Source organism: Peromyscus maniculatus, chromosome 2 (assembly GCF_049852395.1).
Source record: "Peromyscus maniculatus bairdii isolate BWxNUB_F1_BW_parent chromosome 2, HU_Pman_BW_mat_3.1, whole genome shotgun sequence".
Classification (NCBI taxonomy): domain Eukaryota; kingdom Metazoa; phylum Chordata; class Mammalia; order Rodentia; family Cricetidae; genus Peromyscus; species Peromyscus maniculatus.
This window is the reverse complement of record NC_134853.1, coordinates 29,899,040-29,923,793: the sequence shown is the minus strand read 5'-3', so window position 1 is coordinate 29,923,793 and position 24,754 is coordinate 29,899,040. Positions and strand designations below refer to the sequence as shown.

Here is a 24,754-nt window from a genome sequence, read left to right as displayed (position 1 = left end):
CCTTCTTAATGCTGCAGCCCTTGATTTAATACAGTTCCTTGTGTTGTGGTGACCCCCAAACATAAAATTATTGTCGTTGCTACTTCCTAAGTGCAATGTTGCTACTGTTATGAATCACAATGTAAACATCTGTGCTTTCTGAAGGTCTTAGGTGACCCGTGATGCACAGGTTGAGAACCACTGAGCTAGAGTCATCTGAGGAAACCTCAATTGAGAAAATGCCTCCATAAGCTTGTGAGGCATTTTCTTTCTTTCCTTCTTTCCTTCTTTCCTTCTTTCCTTCTTTCCTTCCTTCCTTCCTTCCTTCCTTCCTTCCTTCCTTCCTTCCTTCCTTCCTTCCTTCCTTCCTTCCTTCCTTCCTTCCCCCCCCCCTCTCTCTCTCTCTCTCTCTCTCTCTCTCTCTCTCTCTCTTTCTTTCTTTCTTTTTTTTTTTGGCTTTTCAAGACAGGGTTTCTCCATGTAGTTTTGGTGCCTGTCCTGGATCTCTCTCTCTAGACCAGGCTGGCCTGGAACTCACAGAGATCTGTCTGCCTCCCGAGTTCTGGGACTAAGGGATGTACCACGGCCACCCAGCGAGGCATTTTCTTGATTAATGACCATGTGAGAGGACCCGGCCCATTGTGGGTGGTACTACGTCCTTGGAAGTGGTCCTGGGATTTATAAGAAAGCAGGCTGAGCAAGTCATAGAGAGCAAGCCAGTTAACAGCAGTCCTCCATGGCTTCTATTTCAGTTCCTGCCTCGAGTTCCTGTCCTGATTCCCTCAAATGGAGCACTACCTGTGAGTTGTGCTCCCCAAGTTGCTTTTGGTTATTGTTTTATCACAGCACTAGAAAATTAACTAAGATATAAAGAAGAAACACGCACAAAAATGCAAGAGGCTGCCTGTGGGGGCCCGTTTTCGGGTTCCTCCTGGCTTTACCCAGCAGGTCCGAATAGAGGATGATCAGGACCACGGGCCTGAGTGCAGGTGTCTGAGATGGTCTGCACTTGGCTGTGCTGGGGGAGGAGACCCCTTGGCGTCTCTATAAAAACCCTGGGCCAGAGACAGTCCGGGCCCGTTGGAATAGGTTCCAGGCCCCCTTGAGGCTATCCTTTATTTTCTATCGGTTTATCTCCGCAAGATTCTCCGCTATAAATCCTTCTATCTAATATTTCCTGCTGCTCGCACTCAAGAAAACTCTGGGGAACTGTGGGGGTGGTGGGTAAACGCCCCACAGAATGGCGTCATGAACAGGGACTAAAGAAAAAAAGGGGACTAAAGAAAAATGAACAGGGACTAAAGACAAAGTAATAGGGACTTAAGTTAAAGGAAAATAATAGTTTTATTAAAGAGTTTTTGGCGAAAGTGCTGAGTCAGCCCTGCCAGTGGAAAGGCATGCCGGTGTTAAGGAAAATATTTTTTTTTTTTCTTTTTTTTTTTTTTTTTTGGTTTTCCGAGACAGGGTTTCTCTTGTGTAGCTTTGCGCCTTTCCTGGATCTCACTTGGTAGCCCAGGCTGGCCTCGAACTCACAGAGATCCGCCTGCCTCTGCCTCCCGAGTGCTGGGATTAAAGGCGTGCGCCACCACCGCCCGGCAAGGAAAATATTTTTATATATATATATTATTGAGAGGCAGGGGTTTTATCCTCGAGAGAAAAGGAAAGCGGACTGGAAGGATGTCCGATGCTCCAGCGAAATTCTCTTTTGTCAAAATTTTCTATCTTCTATCCCTTTCTCAATTTCTATCTGTGAAAAATAAGTATAAGGTATAGGGTAGTAATATAGTTTAGGAAAAACTTAGAAGTGTAAGATCGTGTAGGAAAAAATAAGTAAGGCAACTAGACAGAAAAACTCTTCAATTTTCTAACTTTGGGGGCTATGAACGCAAATTGGGGGAAAAATCTTTCTTTGGGCTTTTCAGGTAGTAAAAAAGCTCCTCTTTGAGCTTATGGGGAAGAAAAAGTTGCCTATGGAAGCTTTTGTCCTGGGTACAGCTGAAATGCTAAATCCAAGCAGCAGGAGAAAGTGTTTTCTCCCTGAGGCAAAAATGGGGGTGTAAGAAGTCAAAGTTTAAAGTTGAAGTTTTGGGAAAAGTTGGTCTTTCTTTCTCCTGGGGAAAAAATCTTTCTCTTCAACTATAAAGCTTTTCTTGGAAAATTTGGGGGAAAACATCTCTCTAAAAAGCCTTAATCTTTCTCAAAAGCTCTCTTAAACTTAAAAACTAAAGCCTTTAGCTTTCTCTCTCAGAAGGACAAAAATTAGAATCACCTGAAGATATTAGTATGGGGACCACCTGTGATTAGCTCTAAGGGAAAACAACAAACCTCTTAAGACAGCAAAACCTAAGTTCTTTCAACCTTTAAAAATCCTCCCTGCAATGCAGGAGGCAGGAACAAGTTCCTAAAACCTCTTCTAAGCTCTGTCTCTTCAAGCTAGTAAAAGACAGTGGGGCAGAGTACCCTGAGGGAAACGCTTGGGAGAGTGTGGGTGAAGAACTACAGAGAGCCCAAAAGGGCCGGAAACTTTACCTGAGAAAAGCAAAAAAGCCAAGCTTCACAGTTACAGCCAAGCTGAGGCATCAAGGGTTTTGTTTCTGAGTGAGCATTTCCGAATGAAAAGGTGCTCCTAATCGCCCTAATGCAAAGATCCCTTGAAGCAATGCAAACTGTTAGCATTGTATCCTCGCTTCTGACCAAAAACCCAGGGGCCACTGGCCAGCGTCTCTGAGTTGGAGTGCTTTTCGGGGATACTAGGATTCCTGCAGTTGTAAACTTCCTGGAGCACAGAGCTGAGGCAGGAAGGTGCAGGACCCAGGGGAAGATTGCTAATGAACAAACAAAACTAAAGCCAGTGGGAACGGCACAGTTGTCCACTTTCCTACAAGTCCCGGGTTGATAGGTCCACAGCTGCAAAAAGAAATCTGGGAAAAGCTTTCCTATCAGAGAAAGGACCTTTCTGGGAAAACAGTAAAGCTGAACTGTGTCTAAAGCAGTTGTGCTGCTGAGTCAGAACGCTGTCTGGGGAAAGAGCCCAACCAGGGCAGAACAGAACTATCCAGGAGTAAAGCTTTTTTTTTCTGTCAGAGAAAGCACCTCTTTGAGAAAAGCTTTGTTTCAACTGACTCCCTGTGAGATGAGGGAGTGTAGCCCTGAGGGGTGATTGCCTCTGGCATAAGCTCTGTCCTGAGCACCCAGACAAGCAAACACAACCCACTGGGGGACTGAGCCAGGTGAAGGCCTGATGAGGCAAAACACCTGTCCTAATGGGAGTTTAGAAATGGCAAAAACCTCCCTTGTTAGATTTTCAGTCTGTACGCAAACCACACAGACCCCAAAAACAAACGGACAAAACCCCTACCTCCAGTAGCAGGGAACGCCGCCACTGTAGTGTCGGAAACTGTTTCTGGGGTAGAGGGGATAAATTGAGACCAAACTGGGAACTGTCTGGGAGAAAGACTCTGAAGAAACAGAGAAGGGACAGATTCCTCCCCAGAAAATATATGACCTGAAAAAGCTGTTAGAATTTGAGGCAGATTCGGGGGGAGAAAAAAAAGCCCCTACCTCCAAAGGCAGCTAGCAGAGGTACAGAGCCACAGACAGATACCTGAAGCTCTGCATCTGGGGGGGAAGGAACAAGCAAAATGAGAATAAGATCAGTGGGAGAAAATCTCTCTGAAAGAGCTATGGAAAAGCTGTTGTACATGATCTTGTTTTTCACTGACTGGCTAAAACAAACACAAGCCCCGAGGAAAGTCGCTATCAGGAATGCCAGCCTCAATGTTGGCTAATGAGGCAGGTGCGGTTCTGATCGGGGCCAGTGTCAAATGAAGGAGAGGCACCTGTTAAAGCCAGCTGAGGAGAGACCAGAAACCTCCCAATGTCCCATAATTGAAAATTTAAGATGCTTGTTCAAATCTCTCGTTGCAAAAGCAAAAAGCTTTGTTCAAACCTCCTGGGCAAGAATTTGTAAGCAAGTCTGGTAAAAAAGAACTTAGCAGTTGACTCTCAGACTCGAAAAGACCATGGGGAATGACTGATATAAGGGACTTATATAAAGGACTGATATTATTATGGACTGATAAAAGGGAAATGCATTCTGGGAAAGGTAGTTTTTCCGCCAAAGATGGTGACATTGCCCTGAAACACTTTTGTCAGCTCGAAAATACGTTCATGGTAAACTTAAAATACAGCTTTTAAAAGAGTAAGGAGGAAAATCGTCTAAGAGTTTAAGTGTCAGTTCCAAGAAAAATGGAAAGGATAAGGAACTAGGTGCTTCGCGGTTTGGGGCTCCATTGGTAAAATACCTTATTTACCCTAATAGCTGTGCAAAGTTTTTACGGTAGTTGGATGACAAAAAGCTACCTTTAAGAGCAAACAAGCCACTTTAAAATCCTTAAAACAAGGGAAAGCAGTTTATATACTGAACATTGTCTTAGATATGAAGAAACTTATGTTGAAATTAATAAAGTTCTTTGCCTTTTGAACAAACTGCCTGCAATGAGTAATTCCTTTGCAAATATAATGAGACAAGGAAACAGGCATTCAAAAAGAAATGACTGCTTTATAGATGGGAAACAAACTTCAGAAAATCTAGCTGTCTTACAAAAGAGTTGCTTTACCTGAAAGTTCCTTATAAGAAATCAATGCTAAATATCACCACTGCTAATAACATCAGGAGTTAAAGCTAATGAAGTGAAAATACTAAATCCTGAAACTCAAGTGAAATGGAAAGATCCCTGCTCGGGATTATGGAAGGGTCCCGATCCTGTGTTAATATGGGGTCGAGGACATGTTTGTGTTTTTTCACAAGAGGAGAATGAAACTCAGTGGTTACTGGAGCGTCTGGTAAGGAACATGGAACTAAGAAAAGTCAGCTCCAATGAGGTTCCTATAAAGGAACCAGAATGAAAGTGGCTCGATTAGTATTTGAGGTTTTGTCACTGGTTTAATGCAAACAGTGAGGAAATAAGAGTTCAGGCCGGGCGTTGGTGGCGCACGCCTTTAATCCCAGCACTCGGGAGGCAGAGCCAGGCGGATCTCTGTGAGTTCGAGGCCAGCCTGGGCTACCAAGTGAGCTCCAGGAAAGGCGCAAAGCTACACAGAGAAACCCTGTCTCGAAAAAAAAAAAAAAAAAAAAAAAAAAAAAAAAAAAAAAAAAAAAAAAAAAAAAGAGTTCGGAGCTGTGCCGCTTTTGGCTTTACTAGCTCCTTAAGAAAAATACTTTATATCACCTAATAGCTGTGCAGTATTTGGATAAGAGCTTTACAGCAGCTAAATACAGTAATTTCACCCTCAGCGTGAAGTTTTTCAGTAGAGCAAACCAAAAGTACTGCTATAATAGAAACGTTTGTCTGAATTGAAGTACTTAGGGGAACTAGTATGAATTTGGGTGAAGGGACAGCCTCTAGTTAAAAACCGTCTACAGCTGACAGTGCATTTCTGCCAGTTCCAGATAGGCTGAGAGACCTCGGCAACTTTGGAATGTGTCTTCGTCCCGAGAATGTTACAGTCCCCTAGCAACAAGTATCACAACTCTAAAATGACAACATTCACTAAATCCCAGTGCTTTATAACGAAGCTGACTATGAACTCTAAACTTTAGAAATGATGTACGTACTTCCTGTCTAGTTAAGAGAATCTTTCTAATAGAGATAGTGATAATAATTAAGAGTAAGAAATAGAAAATAAAGGATAGCCTGGAGAGGGCCTGGAACCTATTCCAAAGAGCCCCAACTGTCTCTGGCCCAGGGTTTTTATAGAGACGCCAAGGGGTGGAGCAAAAGACCTCCTCCCCCAGCACAGCCAAGTGCAGACCATCTCAGACACCTGCACTCAGGCCCGTGGTCCTGATCATCCTCTATGCGGACCTGCTGGGTAAAGCCACAAGGAACCCGAGAACGGGCTCCCACAACTGCCTCTAGGGAAAGAAATAGATTAGATGTCTAAACACAAGGAGAAGACTTCTTACTGTACAACATTCATGCACTATCTATTTTAAATGACTTATATTTTCCTCTTTAAAGTCTCATTTATATATACTAATCGTTTATTGTATGTGAGCTCATGTGCCACAGTGCATGTGCAGAGGTCAAAGGATGACCTTGTGGAGTTGGTTGACTCCTTCCACCTGTACGTGGGTTTTGAGGACTGAACTCAGGTGACAGGCTTGGGTAGCAAGCACCTTTACTGGATGAGCCATCTCACCAGCCCTATTTTTTGTTTTTAGAGACAGATTTTCTCTGTGTAGCTTTGACACCTTTCCTGGAACTCACTCTGTAGCCCAGGCTCACCAGCCCTATTTTAAGATTAGGCTCTGGGGTCTGGAGAGATGACTCAGAGGTTGAGAGCACCCGCTGCTCCTCCGGAGGACCCAGGTTCAATTCCCAGCAGGAATGTGGTGGCTTGAAGCTGTCAGCAATCCCAATTCCAGGGACTTGATGCTCTCTTCTGACCTCTGCAGGCACTGGGCATGCACATGGTGTACGTACAAAGGTGCAGACATAATAATAAAATAAATCTAAAAACAATTAAAGATAGGTTCTATAGAGTGGCCTTGCCTCAGGACACTGCTAGGTACACAACCTTCTGAAAGTGTGCCTCCACCAGATACTTAGTATTCAAATGCCTTGGTTTTGGAGTCTCTAGTCTCCAGGATAGTAGGAAATATATTTTTGTTGTGCATAAACTAGCCGGTTTGTGGTATTTTGTTATGACAACCTGAATGGATTAAGATAACATTTATGGTGAAAGCCTTTCCTCTGTTAGTTCAAGATTATGTCCTATATTTTGTTGTTCTGGTCTTTAGTTTTTTAAAAATCTTGTTTTGTTTTTGAGACAGGGTTTCACTTTGTAATCCTGGCTGGCCTGGGACTTGATATGTAGACAAGGTTGGCTTCGGACATGCAGAGATCTGCCTGTCTTTGCCTCCTGAGTGCTGGGATCAAAGGTGCTCACCATCACACCCAGCCTTTCCACCTTATCTTATTTGTTTATTTATTTATTTATTTGTTTTTTGTTGTTTGTTTGTTTGTTTTTAACTGAACCTAGAGCCACTATTTTGGCCAGCCTGGCTGGCCAGTGAGTCCCTGACTCGTGCTTCTGAAGAGGCCGTTAGGTGCTCCTAGCTCCCCCACTGTGCCATTCCCAATAGTACAGGTCAAGCACTGCTTCCTAACTTACATTTTTGATGTTGTGTTGTGATTTGTTTCAGCTTATACATTTTGGGGCAGGACACTCTGGAGGCACATCTTGTCAGTTTTTCCCATTACTGGTGATATTAGTTTTATTTGAGCAAAACTGTGTGCAGGTTTCTTTGACTCCATCTAAAATAGTTTCTACACTGTGGTTAATAAGTAACCTTGAAGGGTTGGGGATTTAGCTCAGTGGTAGAGCGCTTGCTGCAAGGCCCTGGGTTTGATCCTCAGCTCCAAAAAAAAAAAAAAAAAAAAAAAAAAGTAACCTTGGGGAGTTACTTTGACAGTATTGATATTTTTTTATTGCAGTGCTTGGGACTGGTCTAAAATCTTTGTAAACGCTAGACAAATGCTCTGCCAGAAGCTGACTCTTGTCTAAAATTTATTACTGTGATTTCTGCCCAAGGTAGACTTTGTCATTCCATTTATATTTATCATCAGTTAGCCTTCTGATAAAGGGAATGCTTTTCCTTTTTCCTTATTTGTTTACTAAATTCATAATACTTGTTTTAGTCAGTGAATTGTAACACTGTTATCAGTGTATATGTGTGCATTCGTGTGAGTATGTGTGTGTTCATGTATGGATGTATATGTTCATATGTGTGTGTTACTCCAGCTAGCTCAGACCTTTACAAGGGTTCTTACTTCTTTTCTAATAATCTTCACATTATGTTTTTTTATTTCTTAAGAATTTCATAAAATTTTTTTATCAGAAGCCTCACAATTTTTTAGTAATGTACATTAGTATACATTGTATATAGTATAATAAGACCTTAGCTTATTTTTACATTTTTACTTATTGTATGTATGCATGTGCATGTGTATACACATCACAGCACATGTGGAGGTCAGAGACAGCTTTGAGATCTGGTGCTGTCTTTCCACCATGTAGGTGTTGGGCACTGAACTCATACTGTTGGGCCCCATGGCGAGTACCTTTTACCCATGAGCTATCTTGCCAGCTCCTGGCACCTTTTACCCATGAGCTAGCTATCTTGCCAGCTCCTGGCCCATCTCTTAAAAGCAGCTGAAGGCTCTACTTCCATTGTAGTAGAAAATGGTATTTAAAAACCAAAGTTTTGATACAAGGTGTATTTGTTGATACAGCTTTTAGCCCTTCCAAGAATCAAAGGGAATACATAGGGAATATGTATCTGTGGAATCTGAGGACGAGGGAGGGGAGTTGGTCCCATGTAGCTCAGGCTGGCCTAGAACTCTGTGTAGACAAGACTGGCTTTGAGCTCCTAATCACCCTGCTTCTTCTTTTCAGATCTCTCTCTCTCTCTCTCTCTCTCTCTCTCTCTCTCTCTCTCTCTCTCTCTCTCTCACACACATACACACACACACACACACACACACACACACACCACATAAATAAACAAATAAATAATACTTTGGGTATGTCAGCCAAGCATGGTGGTGCATGACCTGCAATTCCAGCATCAGGAAGCAGAAGCAAGAGGATCACTGCAAGTTCAAGAGTAGCCTGGTCTAGTTCCGTTCCAGGACAGCCTGGTCTATGTTGCAAGACACTGCTTTAAACACACACACACACACACACACACACACACACACACACACACACACACACACACGAAGTTTAGTGAACAACTTGGGGAGTCAGTTCTCTCCTACCAAGTAGGTTCTAGGAATTGAATTCAGGTCATTAGGCTTCCATGACAAAAAGTGCTCTTACCCACTGACCATTTTACTAATCCTTGGCTGAACTACTTACCTTCCTTTCTTTGTTTTTAAATATTTATTTTTGTCATTTTTATTAAAGATTTATTTATTATGTATACAATGTTCTGTCTGCATGTATGCCTGCAGGCCAGAAGAGGGCATCAGATCTCATTACATATGGTTGTGAGCCACCATGTGGTTGCTGGGAATTGAACTCAGGACCTCTGGAAGAGCAGCCAGTGCTCTTAACCGCTGAGCCATCTCCAGCCCCATTTTTTTTTTTTAATTATTATTTTATGGGCATGAATGTTTTTCTTGCATGCCTATCTGTGCACCACGTGTGTGCCTGGTATGCATAGAGGCCAGAAGAAGAGGGCTTTGGATTCTTAGGAAATAGAGTTACAGATGATTATGAGTTGCCATATGGGTGCTGAGAATAGAACCCAGAACCTTTGGAAGAGCAGCCAGTGCTCTTAACTGTTGACTCATATCTTTCACCTTGGTTTTATAATTTTTAATTATGTGTATGTTCTGACTCTCTGTGGGTCTGTGCATGTGAGTGCAAGGTACCTGTGGAAGAGGCTTTAGATCCCTGGAGCTGTTACAGGCAGTTGTAAGCTGCTGATCAGGGTGCTGGGAACCATACTTGGATCCTCTGTGAGAGTGGTGCATAGAGCCCCCTCTCCATCTATTGCTTTAGAGAGATTACAGACTGTGAGTTTGGGGCTGCAAATATAGTTGAGTGTGGCGCTTTTTTATTTATTTATTTTTCTTTTTTTCTTTTATGCTGGGATTGGACCCAGGGGCTCACATGGACTCACACATGCTAGGCATATGCTTTACCACAGAGCTGCATTTCCAGTTCCTTCAAAGGGATTTTGATTTTATAGTTAAGCTTTGAAGGACATTTGGATCTGAACTGATTGTGTAAAAGTTTGTCAACAGTTGATTGAGTAATATTTCTTTTATTGTGACTTTTTTCTTTATGTAACAACTTTAAACATAACTATAAGGAATATGGTATTAATTATTCCATTTATTATATCTTTTCCCCATGGAACGTTTCTCATAGAAAATTAAGAACTAAGCTGGATGATGATGGTATATGCCTTTAATTCCAGTACTTGGGAGTCAGAGGCAGGTGGATGTCTACGAAGCAAGTTCCAGGACAGCCAGGGCTACACAGAGGGACCCTGTCTTGAAAAATTAAAAAAAAAAAAAGAAAGAAAGAAAGAAAGAAAATTAAGAACTAAAGAGGCCATCCTTTGTGTTTAAGTCCCTTTTATGAAGATTTAGGTTGAGGAATGAATAGTTTTCATGATTTTGGAGGTGTGTCAAGTTATTTTTTCAGTCAGAGGGGAAATAAAATACATCTATTGTAGAGATACCATTGAAGATAATTCTCCTTGAACTAAATTGCTTTTAGTTGTATGGATAAAGAAGCTTTTAAAGAGAACTGTGTGTGGAGACTATTGGAATTTCTGCTGTGTGTAGCTGAAAGTTTTCCTGTGCTCGCCCGGCACCAAGGTCCCACAGTCACTTACAAAATTTCTGTGTCCCACCTGGTCCTGTAACTGCTCAGACCCAAGTAAACACACACAGGCTTATATTATTTTTAAACTATGGTCATGATAGGCTTCTTGCTAGCTAGCTCTTATATCTTACCTTAACCCATTCCTATAAATCTATACTTTGCCATGTGGCTTGTGGCTTACTAGTACTTTACATCTTGCTTCTTGGTGGTGGGTAGCAGCATCTCCTCTGCTCTGCATTTCTCCTTCCCCCCTCTCTCTAGTTAGAATTTCCTGCCTTAACTTATTCTGCCTCACCATTGGCCAAACAGCTTTATTTATCAGCCAATCAGAGTGACACATATTTACAGCATACAGAATGACATCACCCATCATTTCCCCTTTTCTTTCTATTAAAAAAGAAAGGTTTTAACTTTAACCTAGTAAAATTACATATATCAAGCAAGAATTACAGTTACAATATCTAGTCTATTTGTATTTTGTAAAATTAAAGAAAATATTCGATCTATCTTATATTTGTGAGTCTAAAGTTTCATATCTAATTTATCTTTTATCATAACCTAGGAAAATTATAACTATCTAGTCTTCAACTACATTAAAGACATCAGAAGGATATAATATTACCTAAGTAAACAGGAAGAACATTGTAAGCAACTTCCCAAAATCTAGAATGACAGAGACAGCTGGCTACCTGGACAGTTACCCAAAGTTCTTCTGCATCGTTGGGGTGTTCATTCTTCAGCCCACAGGCCTAGAGTCTCTCAGTCACTTCTCTTTGTGTCCTGTAGAATATCTGGCAATCTCCTCTGTAAAGCAGGAACCTGAAGGACCATCTCATTTTGCAAAGTTCAGTGGTCACCTTCCTATGGGTCCTGAATGTCTAATCGATATAACATTTTGTCAGGCAGTGTAGGCAGGAACAGTTTCTTGTCCAAATGGCTATTTTTGCCAAGAAGAAGATAAACTCTATATTGAGTGTCTTTGATGCCCATCTTCCTTGAAGTAGTTGGTGCTGCTAGGAGCAGATGTGTCTCATTGTCCAGAAAAGTCTAAGTTTTTAAAACATTTTAAATGCCATATTCTTTAGGTCTTTCTTTGAAGTGTTTGAAGTTTACTTACCTAAACTTTATATATCTAGAAAACTTAACTAATGTAATTTTGATTATCATAGATGACTAATTATTAATCTGCATTTTCAACTATATATTATAATTTCAAATGACTTGCACAAACAAAATACTTTAAACAAGAGTAGGAATATACATACAGTATGACAAAATTAACGTTAAATTTGTATCAATAAACTAAAATCCATAGCAATGTAAAACATTTTTAAACAAGTTGTTGCTCTTTAAAAGTCGATTCAGCAATCTACCTTTTCATCCTATCATATCCATATCCTACATTTCTATATAATATCCTCCTTTCTTCTTTTAGAAAGAGATTGACTATGACCAATAACAATTTGCAACCAGCAATCTAAACAAAAACAAACATCCATAATCCATTTTTTGGGAATGTGAGTGTAGTGTTCTAGACTACTTCCTGTTGATAGGGGGCGCTGGTAGTCTTATGGGGTTCCTGAGAAAATTTGAGATAATGGTCAAGTCCTGGGAAGACCAGCTCTAGGCAGGTGAGAGAGATGTGTCCTGACTGAGGGCCAGGCAGGACACAGAAAAACTTTCAGCAACAGCTGTGGATGCAAGTAAATGGATTTGTTAAACTTTGTTCTGAAATCAGTTTGGTTGAGAAAAGGGCAGTGATCATTCAGATATTGGCCTCTCCTGTACCCCCTTCCACCTCATGTGTATGCTTGAAGGAGTTACCCAGGACTCTTCAAGGGACGGGAGCATCACATTTTCTGTATGTATAGAATATTACCACCTTTTAGTTTATATATGAACCTTGCATGGAGGGAGGCAGTAATCAGATGACATTCAAATTAATCTATAGTTCCTAATTTAGATGGCTTTTAGAGTGTGTGTGAGTGCCCTCTTCTACCCCCAGTGCTTGGGAAAAAACCCAGGTCTTTGTACATGGTAGGAAAGCATTTTGCCATTGAGATGTGCTCTCTGCCCAAGGTACAATTAAAAAATATTTAAGAAGTAAACTTTAGGGCTAGTAAGATGGCTCAGTGGATAAAGGTTTGCTTCCATGCCCTATGAGCTGTTTGATCCCTGGACCCATATGGTGGAAGGAGAGAACTGACTCCTGAAAATTGTCCTCTGACCTCTACATATGCATGTGTATACACAATTACATAAAATAGAATAAAAAATTAAAAAACTTAATTGTATTTGAACCTTGCCATATGATGCCATAGGATACTTAGAGACAGTAAATGGTTACTGTAGTGGAGCAAATTATTCATCATCTCAGTTAATTTTTATGCCAAAAGCAGCTAAAATCTACTTATTCAACAAACATCTTAATACAATAGTTTTATTAACTAGTTCTTATATTGTAGATTAGTTCTTTAGATTAGTTCAGCCTATATATTTTGTTTTGTTTTGTTTTGTTTTTTGAAACAGGATCTCATATAGGCCAGACTGGCCTCAAACTCACTTTGTAACTGATCCTCTTGTCTCTGCTTCTCAAATGCTAGAATTACAAGCTGTACCATCATGCTTGACCTTAGTGTTCTTTATTTGCATTTCTCTGATGATTAATGGTGTTGAACATGTATGTTCACGAACCTCTTTGACAGTATTATTATTATTATTTATTTATTTTTTTTTTTAGAAAAAAATGTCTGTTTAGGTGTTTTGCCCTTTTAAAAGTTCAATTATTTGTTTATTTAGTAGAACTGTGGCTCAAACCCAGGGCCGCCTACATTTCAGGAACCTCTTCTGCTACCGAGTCACACCTCTAGTCTGGGTTATTTATTTATTTTTTAACTCTCAGTAATATATGCTGCCTCAATAGTGGTAAACCAATAGGCCCTGTACAGACTATCTTCAAGTTCCTCTTCCCTCATCTCCTATGGGTATGGTCACAGTTTTGCTGTATTTCTCCTAGTCTCCTAATCCTTGCTGTCCCTCCATAGAAGGCTAATAAAACTTTGTAAGACATGCTCTCCAAGTGGTCTTTCAAGAAAACTATTTTTTCCCTAGCATGTGGTTTGGACTTATTCATTTACTTTGAATCTGCATTTGCAAGGGCCAGTGTAGGAAAAATGGAATTATAATTTGCAAGGGTCTCTCTGACACCAAGATCTGTGGATAAGAAAGCAGTTGGGTTCAACATGTCTTAGCAAGTGTTGATTCAAACTTCGAGTTTATTTTAGGCACCTATGAGCACAGTACAATTTGGAAAAAAAGTTTCCTGGTGATAATTAACTCAATCCTGTGTACACAGCAGATCTCAAGCCATGACTACATCAAAACTCTTTGTAAAGTACAAGTGACATCTTCCATAAAGATAGGTTCTGTAGATTAACTGAGAAAGCAGACTGAAGATAAGGTCTGGGGAAAATAGCATTATAATGATATTGACAGAGACAAACAAGCTCAAGATAAGGGATTGGGGAAGGGTCTGGTATGGTCTCAGGGCAAAGGTCACCAGGCTCTTAACTGCCTTTGGTCCCAGTCCTCTGTGTGTTGTGTTTAACATTTAACTTGACTGTCCACTAGTGCTTATCTCTGAGCACAAGGATTTAGGTGCCTCCTACAGTAAAGTATTTAACCTCGGCTTTTATATTTAATTTAGTTTTCTTTGCAGGAGGTCTCAAACTTGTGCTGTCCCTGTTCCAGCCTGCCAGGGGGCTTGGATCACACGTGTGTACCACTACTTCCAGCTTCAATTTTTCTTTTTCAAAATCTGAGACAAGGTCTCAGTATGTAGCCTGGGCAGATCCTGAAGTTTCGATTCTGCTAGGGCTGTAGTATGTGCTACCAAACCCGACACAACCTCTATTTTGTTTTATACTGTCTTCTTTTGTCTTTCATATCAATCCTTATTTTATTTATTTTTTTGTGGGGCTTGAGCACAGGGCTCTCAGGACTTTAGTTTTTTATATTTTCAAGATTGAGTGAAAAGCTGCTTGTAAAATGGAGTCTTGCAGGGGAAGGCACAGCCTGAAAAAACTAGCTTACACAACATAGAGTAACTTAGAGCAGGCCACAGCCTGATCACAACCTTTTTTTTCTGCCAGCACTGGCCTTGGATTTGCTATAATCTTCCTGCCTCAGCCTCCCAGAATCAGTTACACAGTGGCCAGTGTCAAAGTCCCCTTTCGGATGGGTATCTTTGCCAGGGCCTGAGATGCTGTCTCAGGAGCACAGTAGTGCATCATGGTCACCTTCAAATGTCCAGGTTTTTGTATTGTCCAACTAATTGGGCTATAGTTTTTTCAGGGTTCACAGCTAAAGACTTGTTCATTAGCCTGTGGATGCCTCCTTGCAGCTAGTTCATTAGCATATCAAAGCCTGCCTTGGGATTGGCTCACTTCTGAGCTGCCTGTGGCTGGCTCTTAGAAACACTACATTATTCCAAGTCACACAAAATGGTTTCACTTATGTTCCTAACAGCGAGAAAACAGGGCAGATATAGAAAGTAATGGTGCTGCCTTTTAGCCTGTCTAGCAGATGGAGACTGTCAGAGAAATGCCTCCTGTGGTTTACTGCTGAGATAAGGAAGTCTGTTCTGAGGTTGCTTTTTATTTCATGGTGCTTAGTAGATGGAGTATTGTACTGTGGGGGTATCTGCATTGGATCCCAAATATCAGCAGAATAGGGATTATAGCGTTTGTATTTTTTAAATGTACCATGTCAATATTGTTCTATGGTAATATATAGAAATCTACTCCCCCCCCCCTTTTTTTTGCATGTGTGTGGGGGCACCTGTGTAGGTGGGTGCATGTGTGTGTAGGCTAGAGTTGGTGTCCTGTCTTCCTCCATCACTCTCTACTTTACTTACTGAAGCAAGATTTCTGACTAAACCTGGAGTTCTCAGATTGGACTAGTCTAGCTAGCCACTTTACCCTGGGGATCCCCTGTCTTTGCTTCCTAAATTTAGGGATTGCAGGTAGGTTGCCATGCCCATCCAGCTTGCTTCCTTGCTTGCTTGCTTCCTTTTTTTTCAAGACAGGGTTTCTCTGTGCAGTCCTAGATGACCTGGAATTAGCTCTGTAGATCAGGCATGAATTTACACTGTTCTCATCCCTGGGAGTGTGAGCCACTACACTCAGCTTTTACCCCTTTTCCCTACTTTTTGAATAGAAAATGCATTTAAAGCTTGTTGTATGTAAAGCTGTATGTTACCAGGCTCATTGGTCTTGTTCGTACATGTTTCTTGTATAGGCTACATTGGGAGTTTGAGCTACATAGGGAGACCATATAGGGAGACCTTGCCTCAAATCAACAACAAACATCTAAAAAAAAACTGAGTATTCAGTAAGTTTTATTTGCTTCTTGGTTAAAAACATGAAAACAAGGTGAGTGACTTTAGGGGCTGGACTGTAGATCAGGAGTATAGCATTTGTCCAGTAGTCAGTCATAAGGCTGTGTGCACCAGGAGACATCTTTGTAGCATTTCTGTGCACTACAGCTTTCTACAAAGCACTTGTATCTAGAGCCACCTTTGGATTCTTTGGGTCTTGTGCTGCACTCAGGAACATTTGTGTAGATTGGTAATTGTTGTATAGAATTGTTCTTACTTCGTAAACATTTATTTATTTATTGTGTGTGTGTGTGTGTGTGTGTGTGTGTGTGTGTGTGTGTACACAACTTCACGAGTTGATTTTCTTCTTCTACCATGTGAGTCCCAGGGATCAAACTCAGGTCATCAGTCTTGGCAGCAGCAGCAGGTGCCTTCATCATATGAACTATCTTGCCAGCCTTTGACTGAATCAGATATGATCAAGTTTGCTTTCATGTACTTGTTTTTAGTTTGAGGTACGGAGATTAAACCTAGTGCCTCAAACATATTCAGCACTTGCTGCACCACTGAGCCGCACCATGAATCTTTCATGCATGCTTCGAGTAATTCCTCTGTCTGGACAAATACATCCTGAGGAAATAAGCTTGTTTTGTTTTTGTGATTATCATATGCTTCAAACTAGGATTAAACATGAAAACTACTGGCTAGATTGTTTCTTTTCATAGCCCAATTCCTGTGACTAAGATAAACAAAAAAATCCTGCTTTATAGAAATAAGGTTTGTTTGTACACTCCTGTCTAAGACATGATTATGCTGTTTCTCACCATTAATTTTTACACATGATAAAACAGACTAGTATATTTATATACATTACAGATAGAATAATAAAGCATATTTTTATCTGATTTTTATATCTAGTATTCAATAAAAATTTCTCCTTGAATAACAAAATTATGCAGGGATACTGTACACTGAAATGAAGAGGAAGCTTAGCTTTACTGCAGTCTGAGCTGGTGTAACCTAACTAGCTAGAGGATATGCAAGTCCTGATTGACAGCAGGACCAGCAGTATGCAGATTTTGTAAGGGAGAACACCCAGCTCAGAAGCAGTGATTAGAGCTCTGTTAGGAGTCACTACACTCACCCCTCGAGTCTCCTAGTTCTCGCTCTACTAGATTTGTAAACAAATAGCACAAAACAGTTCCTCTTTTGTTTTTATTAAAGTGATACTGCAGTGCTGTTTCAGCCCATCAGCCAGGCATACATGTGTGGAAGGAAATTTGATAGTCTCACTGAATTAGCTAATTTTAAGCTGTGTTCCTTGCTTATCTCTAGACCTTTGTGCATTAAATCCTATCTCGAGCCGCTCTCTTTACACACAAGTGTTTTGCTTGTGCTTTCCTGCCTTCTGTGAGAAGCTTTATGTAGGTCAGGCTTGGCTTAAGCAGCTTTCCCGAACCTGCGTCAGCTTAAGCTGGAGGAATTTTAATAAGCCCTCCCCTGTAGGCGTGGGCCTAAATGGGGCTAGCCTAGTTAAGCCTGATCTTTCTGTTTGTGAAAAGAGCTGAGCAGAGCTGAAGGCTGCATGGTGGATTCAGAAACTGCCTACTTAATTTCAAAAGAACAATGGTGGGGAAGGCTAGGTCTTCCAATTTTACCCTGTCTGAAAAGCTTGATCTGCTAAGCCTTGTGAAGCCATATGTGAAAATTCTCGAAGAGCACACTAATAAAAATTCAGTAATAGTGGAAAAGAATAGATGTTGGGATGTCATAGCAGTTAACTATAATGCAATTGGAGTAGACCGCCCTCCTCGAACAGCACAGGGCCTACGCAGCCTTTACAAAAGGCTCAAAGAATATGCCAAACAGGAGCTATTGCAGCAAAAGGAGGCCCAATCAGATTTTAAAAGCAATATTTCCGAGCCAACCAAGAAAGTTATGGAGATGATTCCCCAGATCTCCAGCTTTTGCCTGATAAGAGACAGGAACCACATACAAAGGTAAGCTTTCTTTTATTTTGTTGTGGGAAATGATGGCGCCTCCTAGCTATTGGGCTCTGGCTTAGTTGTGATAGAGATATGCATGGTAAGCATCCCCACAAGGGGAGCCATGAATAGAGTCTTTGTTTTGCTTTCTTGAAAAAAAAAAAAAAGTAAAGCTATGAGGAATTTTTCTGTCGCGCTTGATTTAAACTACTTTTTACTGTGTTCTCCCTGTTTCATCGGGCAGTTTCTATAAGTAAAGGTTAGGGAAGAATTAATGGGATGAAGCTTGTGACATCACTAATAAACTTGTTAAAGACTTCAGTAGCATATACAAAATAATGAGTTTCGTCATGACATTTTCATATATATGTATTATTGTATTTTGACTATATCTCATAAACTTTTTAAGCCTTAAAATTAGATTATTTGCTTTTGAGATACATTATTCTTATTTAAGATTACATTTCATTGAAATGGGTTTCTTGAATTTTTTTTTTATATAAAATTTGTATGAAGTTGTTTTGGAGCAAATGGAAACTGTTTTTTATGTGAAGACTGTTTAGTTTTTCTAATATGTTTGAAATAGATAAGATGGAAACATTAACTAAAGGAAGTCAATACCTAATTAAGAGATTCAGATTACATAATAAAATAAAGTGTGATTGATTAATGGTCTAGTTTCACTTTGATACTGGGTCACAGGAAAGGATAAGCTTTCTCATACTGCTCTGTAAGCTATAAAACTCAGTTTTAGTAAGAGCAACCTGGGTTAGGGCTTGAAAACAATTTTGGGTTAAGTTTGTTCTATATGATTATTTGCCTAAGAATCTTAAAAGCTGTTACCTGTGACTAATTCAAATTTTAACTCTTGATATAGATAAAAATGGCAGCCATTCTTCTACCAATCAGTTAGGGTAATTTAAACAAACTGTAAACTCTTTGTTTGTTGAAGGGCCTTTCAAACAAAGATTCAGTGTGCTCTCCTGCTCTGGAGAAGAAATGTGTAAGCAGAGTTGCTGATTACTTGTGGAACTTGAAGTTAGGAGAGAAACAGGGCAGGAAAACTTGAGCTGAGCCTGTCTGTTACTTTAGTAATTTATTGGGAAATATTTTTGAGCTTTTTACCCTATCCTGATTATTTCTACTTGATAGCATAAATTTAAAAAAGCACCCCACTTGGGGATCCAGGACATGGCTATGCAGTGGATTAATTCCTGGGGCTACTGGTAGGAATTTTCACTGTTGTGACAAATGATGAGATTCTGTGTTGGATGGATAATAATTTCCGCAGTAAAATTGTTTGACACTGTACAACTTGTTTTGAATTTTGCCTCTTTCAAAAACAGCTTAGAGAAAAATAGTTTTTGTATTACTGGCACATATAAACCTTTTGGATACTAAATTTAGATTTTCATAATTTGAAACTGATACATAAGCACTGCTTTTAGTTAGTTGTCTATTTAAAGAAATGCAGTGAATACAGAAGAGAACATTAGTAGTTACCTGTTTATATTTTGATCATCATTAATATAAACATACACATGTGAGTTTTTGATGCACCAACATTTCTCTGATAAGAATGAGTTAGCTGATTGTATATTTCTGTATCTTGTTTAAATTGCACTGTTTATTATTATTTTTAAATGAAGAATATAAAAAATATACCACTTATGTTAGTACCTATACTGACATTTTTCTGCTAGCTTATTCATTTAATATACTTCTGTATTTAATGTGCTTATACATATTTAGCTGAGATCATCACAAATCTTAATTATCTCAGAAGTTTATAAATCTTTAATTTTGATTATATTTTTACACAAGTATTACTTACTATTTGATTGGACTCTCTACTAGAGAATTTTACTGCATGTGTTATATATTTTTTCAAGTGTCTATTCTATTTTGTAACTTATTTTACAACTTAGAATGATTTTAAAATTTTTTATGTCTCTCTGAAAAGCAGATTATAATTTATGTTTTATAATCTTTTTGATCCTCTAAATTTAGACGTTTAGTTTTTAGAAATTTTAGTTCTGTTTATCTTTCTTGATACTTTCTCTAATGTTTTATTACTTATGTTTCACCAAAATGGAATGAATAATCTAGGCATAAGCATATTTTTAATTTGTATGGGACTGTAATACCTATATCTATATGCTACATACTACTTTGTAGTAGAAATTATGAAGACAATTTAAAACAATTTTTATTTATAGTTTTAACTTTCTTGTATCCCAAACTTTAGAACAACAGTTCTCAAACCTATAGGTTGTGACCGCTTCAGGGATTGCATATCAGATATCTTGCATATTGTATATCTACATTGTGATTCATAACAGTGGCAAAACTACAGTTAGGAAGTAGCCATGAAATAATTTTATGTTTGGTCCCATAAATAGTCTTCTTCCATCTTACTCAAAGTCATCAGCTTTTATGGTTTGTAGATCAAGCCAGGAGAACAAGAGCAGAAAATACAAATGATTCTTTACAGCATTTTAGAACCTCAACAATGTAGGGACAATTACTGTCTCTTTGAGAACATTAAAATGACTTTTCTGGGCTAGTGAGGTGGCTTTGTTGGTAAAAATATTTGCTGCCAAGCTTGGTGACCTGCCTTTGATCCTAGTACCTACATGGTGGGAGGAAAGAGGAGAGAACCAAATCTTAAATTGTGTTCTGACCTCCAAATACATACAAATAAATAAATGTTAAAAAAAAAAAAAAAGGTTTTCTTTTTCTTTTTTAACTTTTGCTAAGTCTGGGGAGATGGTTCTGTTAATGAAGTGCCTGCCACATAAGCATGAGGATCTGAATTCAGACCCCCAGAACACATGTAAAAAGCTGGACCTGGCAGTATTCCCAGCATTGGGAGGACTTGAAGATAGGTGGATCCTGAAGTTCATTGGCCACTTAATGGATGGGCTTATGGTTCAGAGAGACTCTACCTCAAAAAGGGGGTAGAGCACCATGGAAGAAAGACACCTGACATTGACCTTGGGTCTCTGTGGGTCCTACACTCATGTATGTACACAACACACACACACAGACACACTCACTCACATGTGCACTTACAAATTGGCTTTTCTTTATCTTACTAACTTTGTATAGTATTTGTAATTTTCTATCATTGTAAGAGCCTAATATTAAATTTAAGAACAGAGGGCTAGGGATGTAGAGAGCTTGCCCAGTGTGCCAAGCGAGGCCCTTGACTCAGTTATCAGCACCACAAAACAAAATAGATTAAGGATGGAGGAGCCCTATATGTATATATTATTAAAGTCATAGTCTTAGTCATTTTTGTATAGTTTTGAAACTATACAAAAAACCCCACTTTTTGTGTAGTTTCAAATCATTATTTTTTTCTAGCAGTTGAAGAAAGGCTTTTATTAGGGTCAGGAAATGACGCACATCCAGCAGGCACACCGAGAAAGACAGAGCAGAGAGGGACTTGGGGAGCAGAAGCCCCTTTCTTGAGGGCTAGTTTGTTTGCTTGAGTCTTTGAAAGGGCTTCCTTCCTTGTTTTAGGGTTGGTGGATTTAAGAAAGACAGGTTGTCTGATTGGCCCACAACTGTAAACATGTCCTGATCTGGCTGTGAATTTGTGGAGCTGGTCCCTCAGCAGGGGCCCTACCTGCAGGAGAAAAAGCCCACAGGGCCTTTGTTTTAAGCTGCTAGCTAGGCTTCCCTCTCAGATCCAGAGGGTGAGGAAGAAGCCAGCCATCTTAGAAGTTCACCATCATTATTACCTAGGCTGGACCCCTTTCTGTGATTTTCTGCCTATCAGGGAAATTGTCTGACTTCTAGTCCCTCCCTTCCACTTCCACCAGCCACTGTTACCTGCTGAAGGTCACTTGTGTTTGGTGGGAGTGGGGTGGAAGTGGGGGACAAGAAGAGGCTGGGTGTGTGGATTGGTCAATAGCTCCATTACCATTACTACACCGGGAGGTGGGGTGGAGGGGGTGTGGTATGGTACAACAGCTTCACCCGACCGTCAAGTTCTAAACAAAACTCTGAAATCACGACAGAAACACAGAAAACTGTGTTACTAGAAAAATGGCTCAGAAGTTAAGAGCACTGGCTGCTTTCCCAGAGGATTAAAGTTCAATTCCCAGAACCTACATGGCAGCTCACAACTGTTTATAATTGTAGACAGCCTCCTAGGGGGTCTTTTTTTTTTTTTTTTTTTTTTTTTTTTTTTTTTTTTTTTTTTTTTTTTTTTTTAAGATGGGTTTTCTCTGTGTAACAGCCCTGTCTGTCCTGGAACTCACTCTGTAGATCAGGCTGGCCTCGAACTCACAGAGATCTGCCTGCCTCTGCCTCCTGAGTGCTGGGAGTAAAGGGGTGTTCCACCACTGCCCAGCCAGCCTAGGGGTCTTGAAGGGGTTCATTTTCCTTCCTTCCTTCCTTCCTTCCTTCCTTCCTTCCTTCCTTCCTTCCTTCCTTCCTTCCTTCCTTCCTTCCTTCCTTCCTTCCTTCCTTCCTTCCTTCCTTCCTTCCTCCCTCCCTCCCTCCCTCCCTCCCTCCCTCCCTCCCTCCCTCCCTCCCTCCCTCCCTCCCTCCCTCCCTCCCTCCCTCCCTCCCTCCCTTTTTGGTTTTTCGAGACAGGGTTTCTCTGTGTAGGTTTGCGCCTTTCCTGGAACTCACTTGGTAGCCCAGGCTGGCCTTGAACTCACAGAGATCCACCTTGCTCTGCCTCCCAAGTGCTGGGATTAAAGGCGTGCGCCACCACCGCTCAGCTTTTGATGGGGTTCATTTTCAATGCCAATTCAAGAATTAAAAGACGGCTGGGCGGCGGCGGCGGCGGCGGCGGCGGCGGCGGCGGCGGCGGTGGTGCCGCACGCCTTTAATCCCAGCACTCGAGAGGCAGAGGCAGGCGGATCTCTATGAGTTCGAGGCCAGCCTGGGCTACAAAGCAAGTTCCAGGAAAGGTGCAAAGCTACACAGAGAGACCCTGTCTCGAAACAAAACAAAACAAAACAAAACAAAACAAAACAAAACAAAACAAAACAAAACAAAACAGCCGGGCGGTGGTGGCGCACGCCTTTAATCCCAGCACTCGGGAGGCAGAGCCAGGAGGATCTCTGTGAGTTCGAGGCCAGCCTGGGCTACCAAGTGAGCTCCAGGAAAGGCGCAAAGCTACGCAGAGAAACCCTGTCTCGAAAATCCAAAAAAAAAAAAAAACAAAACAAAACAAAACAAAAAACCAAAAAAAAACCAAAACAAACAAACAAAGAATTAAAAGACATGAAAATTCTTGAGCTGTAACAGGTAGTAGGCAGCAACAGTAGAACCAACCAGCAGTTGAAGAAAGGCTTATTGGGGGTGAGGAAACACACATATGCAGCAGACACACCAAGAAAAAGACTCTGCAAAGCGGGGACTTGGGAAAGTCTCCCCCAAAAAAGAAAATCCCATGGTCCCATGTTGTTGATGGTTTTGTTTGTTTATTTGTTTTTGGTCTTTTGAGACAGGGTTTCTCTGTGTAGCCCTGGCTGTCCTAGAACTCACTCTGTAGATCAGACTGCTCTCAGAGATCCTCTTGCCTTTGCCTCCCAATGCTGGCATTAAAGGTGTGTGCCACCATGACCAGCTCTTTTATTTTTTGACATAGAGTGTTATAAGTAGCCCAGGCTGTCCTGGAACTTGAGATTACCCTGTCTCAGCCTTCCAAGTGCTGGGGATATAGGTGTATGCCATCATCCTCTATTCAACGATTTATAGTTAAGTGTATATCATTATGAAATATTAAGCATATAACGCTGAAATTGTTCTGTAAATAAGTTTTTGTTTATAATGTGTTTTTTTTATATGTGCTATAGTGCGAACTTGGATGAGTCTGCCCAGGCTGGTACCAGCTCGCTGCAGGTAATGGTGGATCACCAGCCTGTCGCTATTACAGTAGAGGTGAAGCAAGAAGAGGACATTAAAGCATCCCCTCCACTGGTTCCAAATCCTCCACACAATGATACTGTAGAGCAAAGAGAAGAGCATGAATTAATGCATGCCATGGAAGAACCCTTGTCTCCATCACTCTCTTCTGTTGATATGAGAATGACATCATCTCCATCTTCTATCCCAAGGAGAGATGATTTTATCCATCATGAAAGTGGAGAACACATTAGGTCTCTGCTAAGATGTGACCCTCAGGTCCTGCAAATGTTAAAAGAGGAACATCAGATCATTTTAGAAAATCAAAAGAATTTTGGATTATATGTTCAGGAGAAGAGGGATGGACTGAGAAGAAGGCAGCGGCTAGAGGAGGAGCTGCTAAGAGCAAAGATTGAAGTGGAGAAGCTGAAAGCGACTCGCTTACGGCATGATCTGCCCGAGTATAGTAGTCTCTAAGAGTTTTTCAGTCTTGCAGTTTGATATTTTTAATTTTGTCAGAATTAATTTGGGAGTATCGTGAAGCTGAGCACATGCCCTATAAAAAATATTGCTAATCTCTCTTATAAAAAAGCTTTTAACATGATTTTCTTTTCCTTTCTAAGCCTATTTTTTTTTTTTTAACAAAATTTTCTAAGTATTTAATTTTCTCTTTAGATACTAAAATTTACTGATTGGTTGACATGGTAATCCAGCTTGTCTTCCCTCAGTTTTTTTCTAAGACATTTAACTGTTGGCCTTATGTAAGATCTTTTATTTTGATTATAAAAGAAATAATACAAATAGAGTTGCATATGGTGCATAAGCCTGTAATCACAGCACTTGAGAGGGAAAGGCAGTTCAGAAGATCAAGGCCATCCCAATTTCAAGGTCAGCCCGTGCTATGTGAAATCCTGTGTCAAACAAAACAAAATGCATAAAATTGTATAAATAGTATTTCAAAGTACTGAATCTTCAACAGTTTTAGTTACAACTTTGAAAGTTAGATTTAAGAGAGAGAGAGAGGGAGAGAGAGAGAGAGAGAGAGAGAGAGAGAGAGAGAGAGAGAGAGAGAGAAGAGAGAAAGAGAGAAAGTTAGTGTTGGATAAGTACCTAATAAATGGTAAGCATATAC

General features: G+C 40.3%; 2 protein-coding genes across 5 annotated transcripts in view; both read left to right on the top strand.

Annotated features, from left to right (window-relative positions):
* Positions 1-24,754, top strand: part of Rad54b (RAD54 homolog B) — an 88,420-nt gene that overhangs the window by 17,083 nt on the left and 46,583 nt on the right. The gene's annotated exons all lie outside the window — the stretch shown is intronic.
* On the top strand, positions 17,304-24,259 carry Fsbp (fibrinogen silencer binding protein). Its single transcript, XM_006974938.4, has 2 exons — positions 17,304-17,766; positions 23,574-24,259. The coding sequence occupies exons 1-2, from the start codon at positions 17,393-17,395 to the stop codon at positions 24,097-24,099; spliced, it is 900 nt and encodes a 299-aa protein (XP_006975000.1). The 5' UTR covers positions 17,304-17,392; the 3' UTR covers positions 24,100-24,259.

Bases quoted from the DNA above. Each gene is read 5' to 3' on its own strand.
- Fsbp (XM_006974938.4), top strand. From the start codon at position 17,393: ATGGTGGGGAAGGCTAGGTCTTCCAATTTTACCCTGTCTGAAAAGCTT. The intron at 17,767-23,573 runs GTAAGCTTTCTT...TATGTGCTATAG, and splicing joins GACAGGAACCACATACAAAG to TGCGAACTTGGATGAGTCTG.